This window comes from Schistocerca americana, chromosome 1 (assembly GCF_021461395.2).
Source record: "Schistocerca americana isolate TAMUIC-IGC-003095 chromosome 1, iqSchAmer2.1, whole genome shotgun sequence".
In the NCBI taxonomy this organism is placed as follows: Eukaryota; Metazoa; Arthropoda; class Insecta; order Orthoptera; family Acrididae; genus Schistocerca; species Schistocerca americana.
In genome coordinates this window covers 821780533-821797587 of record NC_060119.1, presented here as the reverse complement: position 1 = coordinate 821797587, position 17055 = coordinate 821780533, and the positions used below count along the sequence as shown (strand labels likewise).

The 17055-nt window shown below is 45.5% G+C and overlaps 1 protein-coding gene across 5 annotated transcripts in view; it reads right to left on the bottom strand.

Moving 5' to 3' along the window:
• LOC124613013 (titin) overlaps positions 1–17055 on the bottom strand; it is a 475930-nt gene that overhangs the window by 116991 nt on the left and 341884 nt on the right. For all 5 annotated transcript variants that reach the window (XM_047141586.1, XM_047141596.1, XM_047141570.1 and 2 more), the window contains one exon: positions 14985–16056. In XM_047141586.1, the coding sequence (XP_046997542.1) occupies positions 14985–16056 (1072 nt within the window). The remainder of the gene's footprint in view (positions 1–14984; positions 16057–17055) is intronic.

The window sequence follows — 17055 nt, the reverse complement described above, 5'->3', positions numbered from 1 at the left end:
TACCCACAAGGGCGAAGTTTAAAGTAATAATGTTAACGAAATAGTCATCTAAGCAGATGGTGTAATAGCCCAGTCAATGAAGACTAAATAACGTTAACTATGGGAAATTATTCTTGTAGTTGCAATTTTTTGTACATTGGTAGGAGGGAGTACTATGAATGACGTTGTAAAAGTCCTGACCGATTCGGGGGTGAGTGGGCGGGGGGGGGGGGGTGCCTTTGAGCGTCACTTCTGTACGCTGTTCTTGAATAACTCGAAAAACCGTTACATTAAATTTTCTGCGTAGAAGGTGCTATTCATTTTTTCTCTAGAACTAATAGTATGCGCCAAAAGAACGATAGAAATTGAAAACCTTGAACGACGCGAATGTCCTGTAGCTCAGGTGGTTTTTGCAGGCACTTTGAGTTTTCCTGACTTGATAAACTACAAGAGTCCTATATCAAATTGTTCGTCTCGACTTCCTCTATACCACTGTGTTACGTTGCAAACAGTTATCGTTTACACACACAGACACATCATGCATATAAAAACACACACACACTCGAGAAGTCGACACGTGCGAAAAAAAGACCAGAGCTCAGAAGTTCATGTGAAAATGAAGTCGCACTGCACCAAATTTCACCTCAATTCTGCCCATCGCCACAGTGGACGCGTCACAAGTGGGGAAGGTTGTTGTACCCCGTCTTACCCATATTTCGCCCCTTTGTTTTGACGTCTCCGCGATAGTGGTTAGAACCGCAACGCCCAGCGTTGAAATCACACGGCTTTCTTATATTTGGTCGAGAAAAACGTTTCAGACCCACCGCCGCTCATACTCCGCGCTAAAAGACCTTTGTGGATAGCATTAAGGGATTCAATGAAACCACCTCTTTCCTTGAGACGTTTACTCTCGCACATTTTGCGTTCGAAAACGACAGTTCACAGTTCGATGAGCGACAGAACGACGTTCTTGACAATTGTCGACATTGCTTACCCCCTACGGACGCTTCAACCCTTCTCTAAAGACATCGTTGATCAGAAACACCACTGAATGTGATAGCAGCCTTTTGGAGTGCAGTGCGACTGCAGTTTTTTCTCTAATGTACAGTGTAGAATCCCAAGCGACTTTGGCGCCCTCATAAGGCGTGATCATGGACTGGTGCTACATTGACGAAAGCGTGAATGAAACGGCGAAGGGCCCCTCTAAGACTCCCCCCCCCCCTTCGGTAATACCCTCTGGACACACACTCACATTTCTTGAGACCGTGACGAGAGTACGATAGTCCTAGGTGCCTGGTAGTAGACAACTACTTGGCACCTCTCTGTTCCGGCATGCCTACTTCCAGGCGGCCACGTGGATTCCTCGAGGCCTTAGAATAAGTCCAATCAGTTGACACCTTCTTCAGTTTGTTGCGTGATAAAACTCTTTCTTCCCCAGTCCGGTTCAGTAACTCCTCATTAGTTATTCGACTACCCATCCAATCTTTAATGTTCTACTGCAGCTCCGCATTTCAAAAGCTTCTCTACTCTTCGTATCTGAACTGATTATTGTCCCCGTCTCCGTTCTGTACAGGGGCACACTCAAGAAAAATATCTTCACAAAATATTTCCTAACATTTGAATTTACTTATATATTCGATGTTAACAAATTTCTATTTTTCAGAAAAGCTTTTCTTGCGATTGAAAATGAACACACTTCACACGCCGCGGTCCCAGTGCAGCCACTTTTATTGCTCGAAGATGACGGGTTTTAACAGTCTTATGCTGACATCATCTAATATAAAGGGAAAACAATGATAATAGGCGGGGGTGGGGGGAGGGGAGTGGGGTGGAGAGGGGCTACAGTTCATATGACGGATATATAAAATACACAATAGTCCACGTAACTTCTGGAACTTGCTATAAAATTGCCATGTTACATTACATGAAATCAAACCTAAAAGGAACTCCCCACTTATACAAGCCTTGATAAAAATCCAGTTGGTAAAATACACGAAAATGATGAAAAAGCTCGCAGATAATATCCTCGCATCGTCCATGCAAGCAAGCAGCGTTCATCATTCTCAAAGCTTGACGCGCAGCACCACGCTGCCGGCGGAGTGTCGACATAGAGGTGGCAAACCCGCTACGAAGTTATCTATTTCGCAGCTGGATGGCGTGTGTAGTACATGCTAAATGATCACATGCGGTGATCACAAGAAATGGACAGCGGCGCACAAGAAAGGAAACTGGATTTGTCTAAATGTTCGATGTACCATATAGGAATGCCACCTGGCCACACATGTGAAATTACCATGGGCCTACGCCCATATAAAATCTGTAGTAATTACAGACTGCGTGCCTACTGACAGTGAGAAGACAACAGTAACAACCGTAAGCTCATCCACATGAGTGCTGAAAGGAATCCGTTAAACTTCGGTTACACGATGTAGTAATCAAATCTAAAGGCCGTAGATTCAACTAAATACCTAGGAATTACTGTTATGAACAACTAAATTGGAATGAACACACAGAAAATTTTGTGGGAAATGTGAACCAAAGACTGTGTTTTATTGCCAGGGACTTAGGGGATGCAGCAGATCTGCTAAAGAGACTGCCTACACTACGCTTGTCTGTCCTCTTTCGAAGAATTACTGCGCGGTGTGGGATCGTTACTAGATAGAGTGAGAGGAGTACATCGAGAAAGTTAAAAGAAGAGCAACACTTTTGTGTTATCGAGAAATAGGGGAGAGAGTCTCACGGACATGATACAGGACACCATTATAACAAAGGCATTTCTCTTTGCGGCAGGATCTTCTCACGAAATTTCAATCACCAGCTTTCTCCTCCAAATGCGAAAATATTTCGCTTTCGTCGACCCTTATAGGGAGAAACGACCATCTTCATACAAGAAGGGAAATCAGAGCTCGCATGGAAAGATATAGATGTTCGTTTTTTCCGTGCGCTGTTCGAGAGTGGAATAATTAAGAACTGTTGTGAAAATGGTTCGATAAACTCTCTGCCAGGTACTTAAGTATGATTTGCAGAGTGTCCAAGTGGATGTAGATGTAGATGAACCGCTTGTGTGCGAGCGTGAATGCTAAACTGGCCAGGCCTGGAGGGGTCCCGCGAAGTATCCCCATGAAGAGAAAGGGGTAGGGGGAGATGCGCGCCAGTGCTTGTTATTGCTAGCCTGCATTTTATACCCTCTCTGCTTTGGCCAATATCAGTTACTTTGCTGCCCGAATAGCTACACTCATCTACCACTTTTAGTGTCTCATTTCCTAATCTAATTCCCTCATCAGACATTTGCAAAATGATGAGGTAATTTTCGAGGTGGAACGTTTCCTGTACTACCAAACTGAAGACTCCCACATCCAAGATCGTCCATGGGCAAAACGTGTCTTTGAATAAATAGAGAAGCACTAAACCCATCACCAAGTTTCATGGACTCAACTTGACGTTTTCCAAGTGTTGATTCAAACTTCATAACTACTTTCAATACTGTACACCTGATGATACAGTTCCACGCTTTGACATGTGAGCATTAGTGCAAAAAGCCGTGTGTCGTTTTGTTGAGATACGTAGGCTACTTTTCAAGTTATTTTATCAGAAACATAGATCTTTGTGTAAATAAATCCATGTAGTGTGGTGACAAACTATGGTAAGCATCTTTTATGAGGTACGGACATCTTAATCTTCTGGAGACGATCGTGATATATATACGGAGTGTTCAAAACAACTATACACACCTCCCCCCCCCCAAAACAATTCAGATCTGCGCCCTCACGGGCAGCGTGGCTTTCATCTGCTTTTCCGGCGTCCGAGGTCCGATAATCATCGAATTCTTCGAGCACGAAAGAAACCATTAACTTTGACTTGTCTGTGAGACGTAACGTAGCCGTCGCAAGTCCATAAAGAGCAAACAGCTTGGGCAGCTCACGGAGGAACTGATTCTGCTTCACGTTAAGCGCGTCCACACAACTCCAAGGTCACGCAGAGTGTAATCTCCAAGTTCAAATGAGAGCAAATTGAGCATCCACCCTACAGCCTGTACACGTCGCCCTGCGATTTCCATGTTTTACGTCAGCTAAATAAACCTCTAAAAGGGAAGTGCTTCAAATCAGACGACGAATTGAAGGACGTAGTGGAGAACTTGCTTCTGTCACAACCAGAGGAATTATGGGAACAGGGAATACTTCGAATCATGAAACAGTGAAGTAGTTGTGCTCAGGCCTCTGGTGATTTCTTTTGAATATAGAGTTCAATTATACCCACAATGTTATTTCGTACCTTTTCTTTTGAACAGCCTTATATGTTCGTTAAAATATTTTTAATACCACATACGACAACATTTGCGTGAAAAACCTCAATAGGTGGTTGGGTCATTCGTAACTCTTAACAGTACATGTAATAGAGGTACTTTGGTTAAATACGTACAGTACGGTTAGATAAGAGCAGAACAACTCGTGACTTCGGCTGTGCTGATAAAGCTCCACGCTAATGTAACTGATAAGATCTGCAACCACACGGCGTTTCAATATAACGTGTCCCTGGATATTTACTTAAGTTACAAGTGATCAAGTGATACGCAGTGTGACTGTGGTAGTTTGACGTAAGTTGCGATGAATACGTCGCGCAGTCTTGAATAGGAAAACCGCGTTCGTACCCGTACTCGACTGAGAATTTGAAATATCGTCTCGTTACATTCGTGACACTTGAACCTACTGAGATGGGCTATCCGGTGATTGTAAGCTCGTTATTTTCTAATACAAATCCGTTGAGAAATATTGTTCTATTTTTTTCACCCTAAATCATGAAGTCCCTGTAAAAGCAGCCGAGATTTGGCAGATTTCTATTATATTACATGCTGTCTAATTTCACTCATATTGATTACATAACACGGAGTTACTCAAGTTACGCTAAATACTGTACATAATAAGCAGTGACATGGAATGACTGTCCATCGCCTTCACTCAACTGCAGGAAGGCAGTGTTTTCAGTTTTAAACAGAAAAGAAAATCATCAGAAGACAATTGAATAACGCCTTTACGTCAGTAAAAGAGTTCATACGCTGCGAGAGTGGGATGTGTGTATTTTCTCTTTTGAGGGCAAGAGCGACGTATCTCAGCGCACTTGTATTCCGCAAAATCGTTTTTTGGATTATTGAGTCACGAAATTGGTGTTATGTCCCCGTGCTAAGTAATATGCTGCCCAGCGAGCGCACCAATCGAATACAAAACAAAAACACTTATTTTCTAAAAAACGTTCTCAATAAACACAATTACTGCAGTGCTACCTTTACAAAGCGAGGACTATTCCTTGTTTAGCATATGAACCACCAGCTAACACATCAGGAAGACAAATTTACTGCATATTGTCAGTCTACAAAGGCAGAAAAGCAAAGACTGCATAATAAATGTGCATGGACGAAAAGAACAGCAAAATTCAGGTTAACGACCGCAACGAGAAGACACAGTCTTTCTAGAGCTATGAAGTAGCGCAGACTGTGAACTCGTCACCTTCAGTCTAAGGAAACTGGGTCGACAGCAAACATCTGTTAATAGCCGACGGGGAAAGGCTGTTGTGTTGCCAGGAGGTTAATCTTATCCCTTTTTGCTCTAGGCTATTCGTATTCTGCCGCTGACGCGTCTATTGAACATAGTGTACGGAAAGAAGTTTGGCCACGTTTCAACAAAAATACGGCATCCGAGTACGTTACGTCTTCTGTCGACATTTAGATGGACAGAAAGCATAGCTTCAAGTAAGTGTGTGAGCTGGTTAATAAAACTGTGCACGTACATTCCTGTGGCCGGATGCGTAACAAAGTCCTAGAGTAAAGGACACTTACGTTGGCTCACTGTTGTAGGTGGAGTATTGTACAGTGTTGCACAATCACACTCCCAGAATAATTTCACGGAAAGCAAGAAAAATGTTTCTTAAGGTTCGTCAAAGCTTATGAAATAAGTAGAAATATGTAAACAGAGAATCTCTTGACCTTATAACATTGATGACGGGATAATTTAAAAAACAATTACTGACACAAGTATTAAGGTGCGACATGAGTAGCGCAGGAATAGCCTTATGCCACTGCTGAATAGGTCGTTAGAACAACTGGTTACTCGTTGTTCAAAAATACTTATTTACTGACGCGTTTCGGGCAAAACCCATTATCAGAACATCTGTTCTGATGGCGGGCTATGCGCGAAACGAGTTAATAAATAACAATGTTTGAACACCATTCGACCAGCTATTCCAACGACCTATTCAGTAGTGGCATAAGTCTCTTAAAGACAAAAGCGTTGACACGTCTCATTCATGATTACACTAAATGAAAAAAATTTAATCGTCCCTTGACTTTAAGAATATCTGACGTGAAAGACATGTTTTGTGACAGTGGGCTTTTCAAATTGACATTGCAGGACTGAGTCTATTGTCATCTGGCTAGCGGGTCTGAACGAATGTGTTCAGTGTCCCGCACTACATCGTTCGGCACGAGGAGCCACGTCTCTTATCGATCCGAATATCGGAACTGTATGCAACCAGAACAGCGAGAAGATGGCTTATACTATGTTATGAGTGCAAACTGCGGTACAGAATGAATCGATTTTCAACGGTATATTGCATAAGCATATGGAAAGACGATTATATTGTCAATCAGCAGTGGAGGCACTCTTTCAGAATTAACAGAGTTATCACATTTCTTTCGCATCCCGAGCACTCAGAGTCGTAGCAGACTGTCTCTCTCTCTCTGTATTTCAGTATGAAAATCCTCAACCTTTAATGCAAGTGTATCTGCTTACTGTGTCATGGATACGATCAAGAAAGCGATCGAGTGATTTCCAAGAGATTTGTGAATGCTGATGCACTGTCGTGCTTGAAAGTATCCGAACGACCGGAATTGCCTTCCCCCTGATTTGTTTGAAACCCACATAACATAACTGTCTTGCAGGCACTCCAAAGTATTTCGGCACATTCGTCTGACCACAAGAAAATGGTTACTACAAGAAACCAGTAGAGACACTGTTCTGTATAAGTCTAGTTGCAAACAGATGCCACAATAAGCTGCAGCTTGAAATGATATGATGAAAGTTTTGTGCCGAACCACGATTCGAACCCAGACATGCGGTTTTTGTGGACAGCTCGAGGAGATTGGAATCTTGGAGAACAACGAAACGATGGAACTATATCGTCCTGAAGGTGTTAAATCCCTCGAAAGGGAATATTGGAGTTCGAATCGCAATGCAGCACTGATCTTGCTTCCTGGGTAGCACACAGGGCTTCAAGTAGACACAGACAATATTGAGGTCAAATATGCGTAATACGTTACTATTGTATGACGTTTTGGGCAGCCTCGTTTTAAATGTACGTATTGCCTATTAGGGTAGACTTTCGTTATAATGGTCGACTTCGGTTTATTGAGAGAATGTTAGAAAAGAGTGGTTCACCTGTAAAGGAGACCGCATATAGGACGCTGGTGCGACCTGTTCCTGAGTACTGCTACAATGTTTGGGATCCGTACCAGGTCTGATTGAATGAAGACATCGAAGCAAGTCAGAGGTGGGCTGCTAGATTTGTCACCGGTAGTTTCGAACAACACATATTTGTTACGGAGAGGCTTCGGGAACTCAAATAGGAATCCCTGGAGGGAAGGCCACGTTCTTTTCGAGAAACACTATTGAGAAAATTTATAGAACTGGCATTTGAAGCTGACTGTCGAACTATTCTACTGCTGCCAACATACATTGCACGTAAGAAACACGAAGATAAGATACGAGAAATTAGGTTTCATAAGGGGGCATACAGATTGGGGTTTTGCGCTCGCTCTATTTGTGAGTGGAACAGGAAAGGAAATGACTAGTAGTGGCAGAGGATACCCTCCGCCACGCACCGTATGGTGGCTTGCGGAGTATCTGTGTAGATGTAGTGGAACAGTGCATATATGATAGCGTTTCCTGAAGACTTTTTGAAATGGTTGTTCAGTGAGGTAAAAGAAGATAAACGTTTGAGCACGAAAGTTTAGAAGAATAAGTGTGGTAGGGATTGCTTTCAAGCTTCTGGCTAGGTTTTTTTTAGAAGAATAAGTGTGGTAGGGATTGCTTTCCAGCTTCTGGTTGGGTATTTTAGTGAAATCAGCAGAATGTAGACGGGTGTTCTCGTACAGCAGCAACATTTGATGCAGACTCTTTAGTAGTTTTTCTTATATGATGACTACAAGGCGTCTCAGTCGTTGGCAACAGATAGCAACTCCGATGGACACATCCGTGGAATAAAGTTCGTAACACAAAACACTTCTGTAGTCCCACCAGATGGATGACATTGCATTTTGTAGACTCACGTTGGCCTTTGCTCCAGGTATTTTCTGTTAAGGCCAACCATTATATTCTTTTTATGAAGTTGACACATGGTGATTCAAATACCCGTTTCGTCATCCTGATTTAAGTTTTTCGTTATGTCCTTAAACAGTTTAAGTGAAATACTGGAATCTTTCCTTTCAATGTAAACATTTATTTTACTTCCCAATCCCAGATTCTGATTTCGTCTCTAATGACTTCGATGCAGACGAAGGTTTCATCCTATTCATCCTTTCTTCGCTTTCTTTCCAGACGGCCGCTGTGGCGGAGCGGTTCTAGGCGCTTTAATCCGGAGTCGCGCTGCTGCTACAGTCTCAGGTTAAAATTCTGCCTCGGTCATGGGTATGTGTGTTGTTCTTAGGTTAGTTAGGTTCAAGTAGTTCTAAGTCTAGGGGACTGATGACCTCAGATGTTAAGTCCCATGGTGCTTAGATTTGTTTTCCCCTTATTGTCATTTCCATTCCCCATCAGGGGTGGGCTGGTAGCAGCATAAGTGCTGCTCTTCAGCCAAGCGACATAAATAGACAGAAAGACATTAAAAACAATATAAAGGAGATAACATGGCTGAATACAGAAAATGGCGAAACAGAAGCAAAGAAGACATACAAAGTGGTGACTGTAAATCGGAGATAAAATTCTAAAAGAAGTATGTTACACAAAAAAACTACACACTACATTAAAAGGCACCAGGCGAAGTACGGCTGGAGCATAAAAGTTCGTAGAATGAGTAAAACAGTCACATGAAGGACGGCGTAGCAAGAATCTGTCATGGATGATAAACAGGTCGAGCACACAATTAAAACCCACATCAATAGATGACACTGTATAACGGCACCGAAACACAACACTAACATAGCACACTGATAACGAATAAAAACATGGGAGGATCTGCAAGGGGCGGGGGGGGGGGGGGGGGGACAAGGGAAAAGGGAAGAAGGGGAAAGGAGGCGACGAGGAGGGGAGAGAAAAGAGGATGAGGTGGGGAGGTGCACTGAAGGAGGGCTCGGAAGGGAAGGGACGGGAAACAGCCGAGGAGGGGATGCAGAGACTCAGGGAGGGAAGGAGGAAAATCCACTCTGGGAGAAGACGGGAGAGGAAAAAGGGGGCTCCTGGGGAGGGGGGGGGGGAACAAGGTCAGGTTACAGTTGGAAGGAAGGGTATATGTCCCCGGGAGGGGGAGGTGCTGGAAATTGCCCTGATGAAAGAGATGGAGGGTGTGGAGGTGGAGAGAGGGAGGCATACAGCGATACAGGCGTGGCAATGGGCAGGGGGTGGAGAGGAAGGAGGAAACCAGGAGGTGGGGGGGGGGGATCAAACCTGCGGACAGTGTAAAGGATGTGGAGATGTTGGAGGAAAAGGAGGAGATGGGGGAAGGGGATGAGGTCATACAGGAGCTGTGTGGGGGGAAGGAAGGTGGATACGGAAGGCAAGGGGGAGCACATGGCGTTTGAGGATTTGGAGGGCCTTGTAAAAGCAGGTGGGTGCAGAGATCCTGGCAACACTGGCATAAAAGAGGATAGTATGGATGAGGGATTTCTAAGTGTGGACGATTGTAGAAGGATGCGATCCCTATGTCTGACCAGAGAGGAGTTTGAGGAAGCGGAGGTGGGAATGGGCTTTCTCCTGGATGGTCAGGAGGTGATGGGTCCAGGTGAGGTGACGGTCGAGGGTGAGGCCAAGGTATCTCAGGGTGGGGGTGAGCTGGATGGGGTGAGCATAAAAGGTGAGGTAGATATCATGGAGACAGAAGGAGCGGATGGTGTGGCCTATGATGATTGCCTGCATCTGGGATGGGTTGAGATGAGGGAACCACTGGTTACACCAAGTGGTGAACTGGTCAAGGTGGGTTTGGAGGGTGCATTGGGACCATTGAAGGGTAGGATAGAGAGCCAGGAGGGCGGTGTCATCAGCATATTGGAGAAGGCAGACAGGTGGGGGTGGCTTGGGCATATCAGCCATATATAAGAGATAAAGGAGAGGGGAGAGAACAGAGCCCTGGGGGACGCCAGCAGTGGGATAAAAGATACAGCAGTTGGTGTTGTGAAGGGTGACATAGGAAGGACGGCGTGAGAGGAAGGAAGCGACCAGATGGACAAAATTGACAGGCAGGGCGTAGATTTGGAGTTGGGAGACCAGGATGCCATGCACAGTCATAGTGCTTAGAGCCATTTGAACCATTTTGAACTTTTTTTCCAAACACTGACCACTGAATGCAAAACTCTCGCGACGGTTAAATGGTCTCACAACATCACATTTGCCAACAGTTGGGTGGAACATAGCGACAAATCGTAAAAATATCTTTCATCAAAGCCCGTTGGTCTTCTTGTATGTGGCCAATAAATCATATCAAAATGATCCTACTTCAAATGAGAAACTATTTTCTGACGTAATTTCTTCGACGCATTTACCCCGTAACCGGCAAATGGCTCCACTGCTGTAACGGTCTATTAAATCCAAAGGGAACAAAATCTCACACATTAGACTTTTTTTCGTTTCACGCTCCATTTTATAATCTGCAACCCACTGTATTTTCAGTTCATGCGGGTGGCCGTTATGCGATTTTACTTCAATGGTTACAAAATCAAGTCGAAAGTACGTGTTGCGTAGCCGATTCGCTTGTGATTGGCGATAGAGACGAACTACGAAACGAATGCTTTGAATGGACTCTGATTACTCCACCTCCACGGAGACAGAATTCTCATCCAACGTGGAGCATCCTTCGTTACGACAAAATCACGAGCTAGCCATGTCTGCAGTTTGGTGGTCTACTGCAATAAGTCCATCTGTGTATAATTAAGGACTGGGTTCGATTCACACTTCAGGCAAACATTTTTTAGTAACCATGAACAGACCCCTGCGCCTTTGGTAACGCCAACTGAACAGTGTACAGTTGCACCGTGGTTCCAAATCCATATTAACGTTGTATGTCCCTTCGGTACCGATTGGAAGAGACAAGAGAGTACGTGTAGGGCGGGCCAAGACAGGTCACAAGCTGCGGCTATGAGAAACTCTGTCACCAGTATGCGCTCTTACGATAGGAATTTTATTTTATTAATGAACCAATCGTCATGAACGGTCACAGGGCACTTATTTCTTATTGCGTTTGAACTTAGATGCTGAAATATTTGGTGCTGGACTGCAATTTGAAATCCTCACTTTCCTGAGATTTGCCTCGCTCGGGACAATATAATTCCATCGTTTCGTTGTTTCCCCAAGATTCCAAATTCCTCAAGCTCTCCACGAAAACCCATAACCGGGTTCGATTCGTGATTCGGCACAAAACCTTTCATCATATCACTTGAAGTTGTAGCTTGAGCACACCAACCTACAGGTGAAAAATAATCAATTTTAACGTCTCTCTGTGCGTTGTCAACTATAACGATTGGTACTGTTGTCAATTCCCAGTCAGAAGCAGATCTTTTCATCACATTACCGATTCCACCGTGCCACTCACTGCTACTGGCGAAAAATAATTCAATAGTTAAAGTCTCTTCGTGTGTAGTTGACGACGATAGTATGTGGGTGGTTCGCAGTCAGCACAAAACGTTTCCTCACATTATTTCGAGTTCAGGGATAAGCGATGAAATAAGTCGGTGTTTAATGTCCATTCGTGGCGAGGAAAACGTCGGGGATAGTTGCTGGGTTCGAATCCCGGTAACGAAAAACTTTTTCATCTCGTCGTTTCGGTCTGTCATCTCTCTACCGTGAAAAAATTTGATATTTAACATTTAATAGTGCCTGGTTAACGATCCGATCAGATGCTGGGTTCGAATCCCCGTCCAACACAAATATTACGTTACGTCATTTCAGTTTTAAATATGCGAACACTTTGTTACTTGTGACTGAAACCATATTTAATATCTTTCGTGATTAACTAGCAGGCTTAATGGCTGCCGCGTAGGAGCCCCGGGTCCTGGTCCAAGACAAAAATTTTCGTCATGTAATTTCAAAGTGAAACTTGCTTTTTGAAATGTCATTTGTTGTAATAAATTTGAGTTTTACAAGCATTAAAGACTGTGCCTTGTGTAATGATCAGTTTCGTGATGTTTTCATAATCGTGGTATCAGTTTGCAACTGGACTGATAGCCATAGAGAACAGTGTTCTCCACTGCTCTCTTGTAGTAACCGTTTTGTGTAGTCAAACGGATGTATGGAAATACATTACAGTGCATGTAAGAGAGTTATGTGATGTGGGTTGCATACAAATCAGGCGAAAGGCAATTCAAATCGTTCGGATACGTTTGAGCATGATAGTGTTTCGCAATACATTAACACATCTGAGGTATGATCAGTATTAAAGAATTGTATCTACACAGTTTGTAGAATGTCAATGACCTATCACTTGTTCATTCCTACAGATATTTTAACAATGTCGTTCAGTGAATGAGGAAGCTTACCTAGGTGAAAAAGTAATTTTGTGTTAACGATGGCTTATTATATGTAGTGTTTCTGGCAGTAAATGTGTTAACCGGTATGTGTTGCTTGCTAGAGAGATCCGAAACTGATTACAAACTGTGGCTATTGACTTTCTTCAAATTCATTTAACCCAAAACGTCCTTCGCTTGTTTGTTAATTATGGACCGACGAAATAGTAAACGTGTCGAATTAGGTGAGGGGGGAGGGGGAAGAAGAAGAACTGACGGGAATCGAAGAATACATACAGTTATGAGGTAAGGTGCCCCAACATCGTCCCAAGTGCAAGTGAAGTCTCGTCGACATAAAAAGCGGAATATCGGCACGACAGTGAGTTCAAACATGGTACAATGATTGGTTTATCGTATCATGAAATTGTGACTCGCACAGGACACGCTGCTACGTCGGAGACGCTTGTGTGGATCCAGTGGATATAAGACGTCGTACTCAGAAATGAGCGGATGCTGGATCATACAATGTGACCACAAAGCGGGATGACCGCCATCTTTACCGCACGTCCGTAATTGAAGTAAATGTTTCGTTCACGGTGTTGGGCAGAGCTTGGAGCGCTACAACCGATGTGGATATTTTTGTCTCGACGGTTAGAGGTGGGGACTGTGGCATGTATGCCAGTGACTCAGCTTCCATCGAGCAGAAACCGCCAACGCCTCACAGAACATTGGGCTCATGAACGCCATCACCAGCGTCGTGAGTGGCAAAGTAAGTTGTTTTTGGACGACTCCCACTTCAGCTTGTCCCACAGTTATGGACTTGTACGTGTTGGACGCTATCCCGGTGAATGCAGTCTGCATTGTTGCGCAGCGTAGAAACGTGTAAGTGATGGCTTATGTGCGATTGCAGTCTTTCTCGGCGTATTCCATTGATGAATTCTTCTCAGGTTATCAGGCGAGTGGTGACGTCGTCTTGTCGCAACGTTTCGATGAGTTTCGTACCCATAATCTTCTGGCGAACACTTGTGACAAGGCGACGCCACCACTCGGCTGATAACCCGAGAAGAATTCACCAGTGATGGCTTGGGGTGCCACAGTCTATAGCATGCCATCTGCCTGCTGTGTACTGGGGGAATATGAGCAGCAACCGCTACATCAGGGAGAGCTTAGAGTCCGAAGCACTGATCCTCCTGCAGGCAGCTCCCTATGGCATATTTCAGCAGGACAACACTCGGCCATATATGGCGAGTATGTGCAAGCCTTCTTCGAAGGATGATGGGCACCACAGCTTCCCTGAGGTGCGCGTTCGCCTTACATGTAACGCTTCGAACATGTCAGGGATATCGTTCTGGTCGTCCTGCGACCACTGTCGTTGCTTTGTGGATGCGCCTGTTAACCACTTGTCAGTGTGTTTCCCAGCAGCATATCCAGGCCCTCTTTGATTCCATGCCATGACGCCTAGATGCTCTGACTGCGGCACGTGACGGGTTCACACCATACAGAATTCTCACTCTCAGGGTGCATGAACGGTTCTGTAATTCTAATCATTTGTGTATTGTCATGTCTCTAGTCTATGGATTAATTTCATTGTAATCACATGTCTTCTTCTTGTTGCAATTTTTACAAATAGTAGTGTAGTTTCTACAAACAGCTTCAATTTATTAGTGTGGTCTGGCATTTCTTCTTCACTAACGCGTACAGGGTGTCCCACGAGTCTCGGTAGATAGAGATATGAAAGGAACGATCATTCGAAGCAGAAAAGATGGGCTCTAAAATGCATGCCTTAAGATCTATGACACTTCATCTTGGATACTGTGAAACACATCTCTAGTACTGAAAAACTCTTTTTCTTATTTTGGTTTGTACTACCTCCTCTCAAAATATGGAAAGCAAAGATCATGCAGGAGAAGAAATTTGTTTCGCAGTATAGAAGATGAAAAAGTGCTCATAGCTCTTAAGGTGTGCATTTTAGCGTACATTTTTTACTAGACTTTTTGCTTCGAACGATTCTTCCTTTCATATCCCTGAATACTGACCAATCTTCCGGGTACACACTGTATGTCTGTAATACGACACAGTGAAAGAAATTTCTGTGAATATTACTGTAAATTCGTTGAAGACGTTAATCCTGATAAGGAAAAGCTTTTTTTTAATCAATGTGGAACTTTTAAACGAGATGTCAGGCGAGAAAATTTACTCAACAGTGAGAGTGAACTAGGGTGGTTCATGGCAGGAAAATGAAATAGCTTATGCGCGGCTTCTTTAGACTAAGTAGGATGGAGGCGCAGCAGCCCCGCGCAGAACGTACCCGCACTTGCTGAGGTGGTGGTGTCAGCTTCCGCGGACCAGCCTTGGGCGACGAGGTGGCATAGTCGCGCGACCGCTTCGCGCGATCGAAGATGCGCGGGTAGGACCTGAAATCAAAGTCGAACAGCCGTTTGTGGCCGCCCGCTGTGGACGAGGCGGTGGAGACGGTGGAGGCGCGGTCCCGCAGCGGCCTCCGTATACTGCTCGTCGGCTTTTTCTTCTTTTTCTTCTCCTCGTCCTCGGGCGTCTTGGCCGCGCCCGGCATCGTGAACTTGGGCCGCTGCGGCATGTGGAACTTGGGCCTGTCTGGGAGGTGGAACTTGGGCCTTTCCGGCATATTGAACTTGGGGCGTTCTGGCAGACTGAACTTGGGCCTATCCGGGAGGTGGAACCTGGGGCGGTCGGGCATGTTGAACTTGGGCCGTTCAGGCAGGTTGAACTTGGGTCGGTCCGGAAGATTGAACTTGGGCCGTTCGGGCATGGAGAACTTGGGGCGCGACATGCCGCGGATCTTGGAGCGCAGGCGGCCCGCCTGCGAGCGCAGCCGCTGCTGCAGCCCCAGCTGCGCCGCCTCGGGCTCGGCCGTGATGCGCTTGCGGGCGCCGCGTTTGAGCGGCAGGTCCTCCAGGCCCGAAGAGTCCAGCTGGCTGGTGTTGATGTCGCAGTCGGTGCGCGACTCGGTCGTCGTGGTGGGCGTCGGCGTGGCCATGTAGCGGCTCTCCGCCTCGGCGTCGGCAGCGGCAGCGGCGGCGGCGTCGGCGTCAGCGGCGGCGACGGGCTGGCCGTTGGCCGAGTCGCCGAGCTGCGGGCCCGCCATGGCCACGTCCTCCTCGGTGCCGTCGTCGGGCACGGCGAGGCTGTCCTCGAGTGCGGCGCCCAGGAAGCGGCGCTCGCGGCTGTCGGCGCTGGCCGTGCGGGGGCCCAGCTCGGCCACGTCCTTGAGCATCTCCTCGTCGGCCAGGTCGTCGGCCATGTCCACGTCCGACATCTCCGCCGCCACCGCCGACTTCGCCTCTTTGTCCGTCATTTTGGTGACTTCTGGCGGCGGAGAGATCGGCTCGTACAGGTGCTCACTGTAACATAGAAGGGTGCATTGCTGTTATTCCAATCCCTGCGATGCATTCTAAGTGTAATATAAAGAAAAGAAGAAGGAACAGTCCAATGATAGTTATACGGGGCATTCAAATGAAAATGGAACAGATGAACAAAAACGGGGCACCAAAAATTTGGAAATCGCAGTGGAGAGATGGGGACTGTGTGGAGGATGTGCAAGGGCTTCAAAGCAAAACTTTTCCATTGTAGTCGAAACATCCTTGGCAACATGTGAGACTGTGGTTTTTTAGAGTACATTTCAGAAGATTCACTGTGGACCCCTTACACATCCTCCATATGTTCCTGATCTCTCGCCAAATGATGTACATGTTTTTGGAGACCTGAAGAAAGGCATTCGTGGCCGCCAACTGCCTTCGGACGGTGACGTGCATGCTTGGGTACAATCATGACTCCGTCGACATCCTCAAACGTTATTCCATGAAGGCAATAACCGTCTTATCTCACAGTGGGATAATTGTATTAATGGTGATTACTTTTGAAGTAATAAATAATTTCCAGAATGAAATTTTCACTCTGCAGCGGAGTTTATGCTGATATAAAACTTATTAGCAGATGCCGAACCGAGAACCGAACTTGGGACCTTTGTCTTTCGCGGGCAAGCGCTCTACCATCCGAGTTACCCAAGCACGACCCCTCGTCACGGCTTTTCTTCTCGCAGTACGGCGCCGGCCGCGGTAGCCGAGCGGTTCTAGGCACTTCAGTCCGGAACCGCGCGACTGCTACGATCGCAGGTTCGAATCCTGCCTCGGGCATGGATATGTGTGATATCCTTAGGTTAGTTACGTTTAAGTAGTTCTAAGTTCTAGGGGACTGATGATCTCAGATGTTCAGTCCCATAGTGCTCAGAGCCATTCGCAGTACGGCTTCAGTAAACAGTTTACTTACTTTTTGGCCATCTATCTCGTTTTCGTTTGATTGCCCCTTGTACTTTCATCAATCTTTTATACAATCCATAGTCT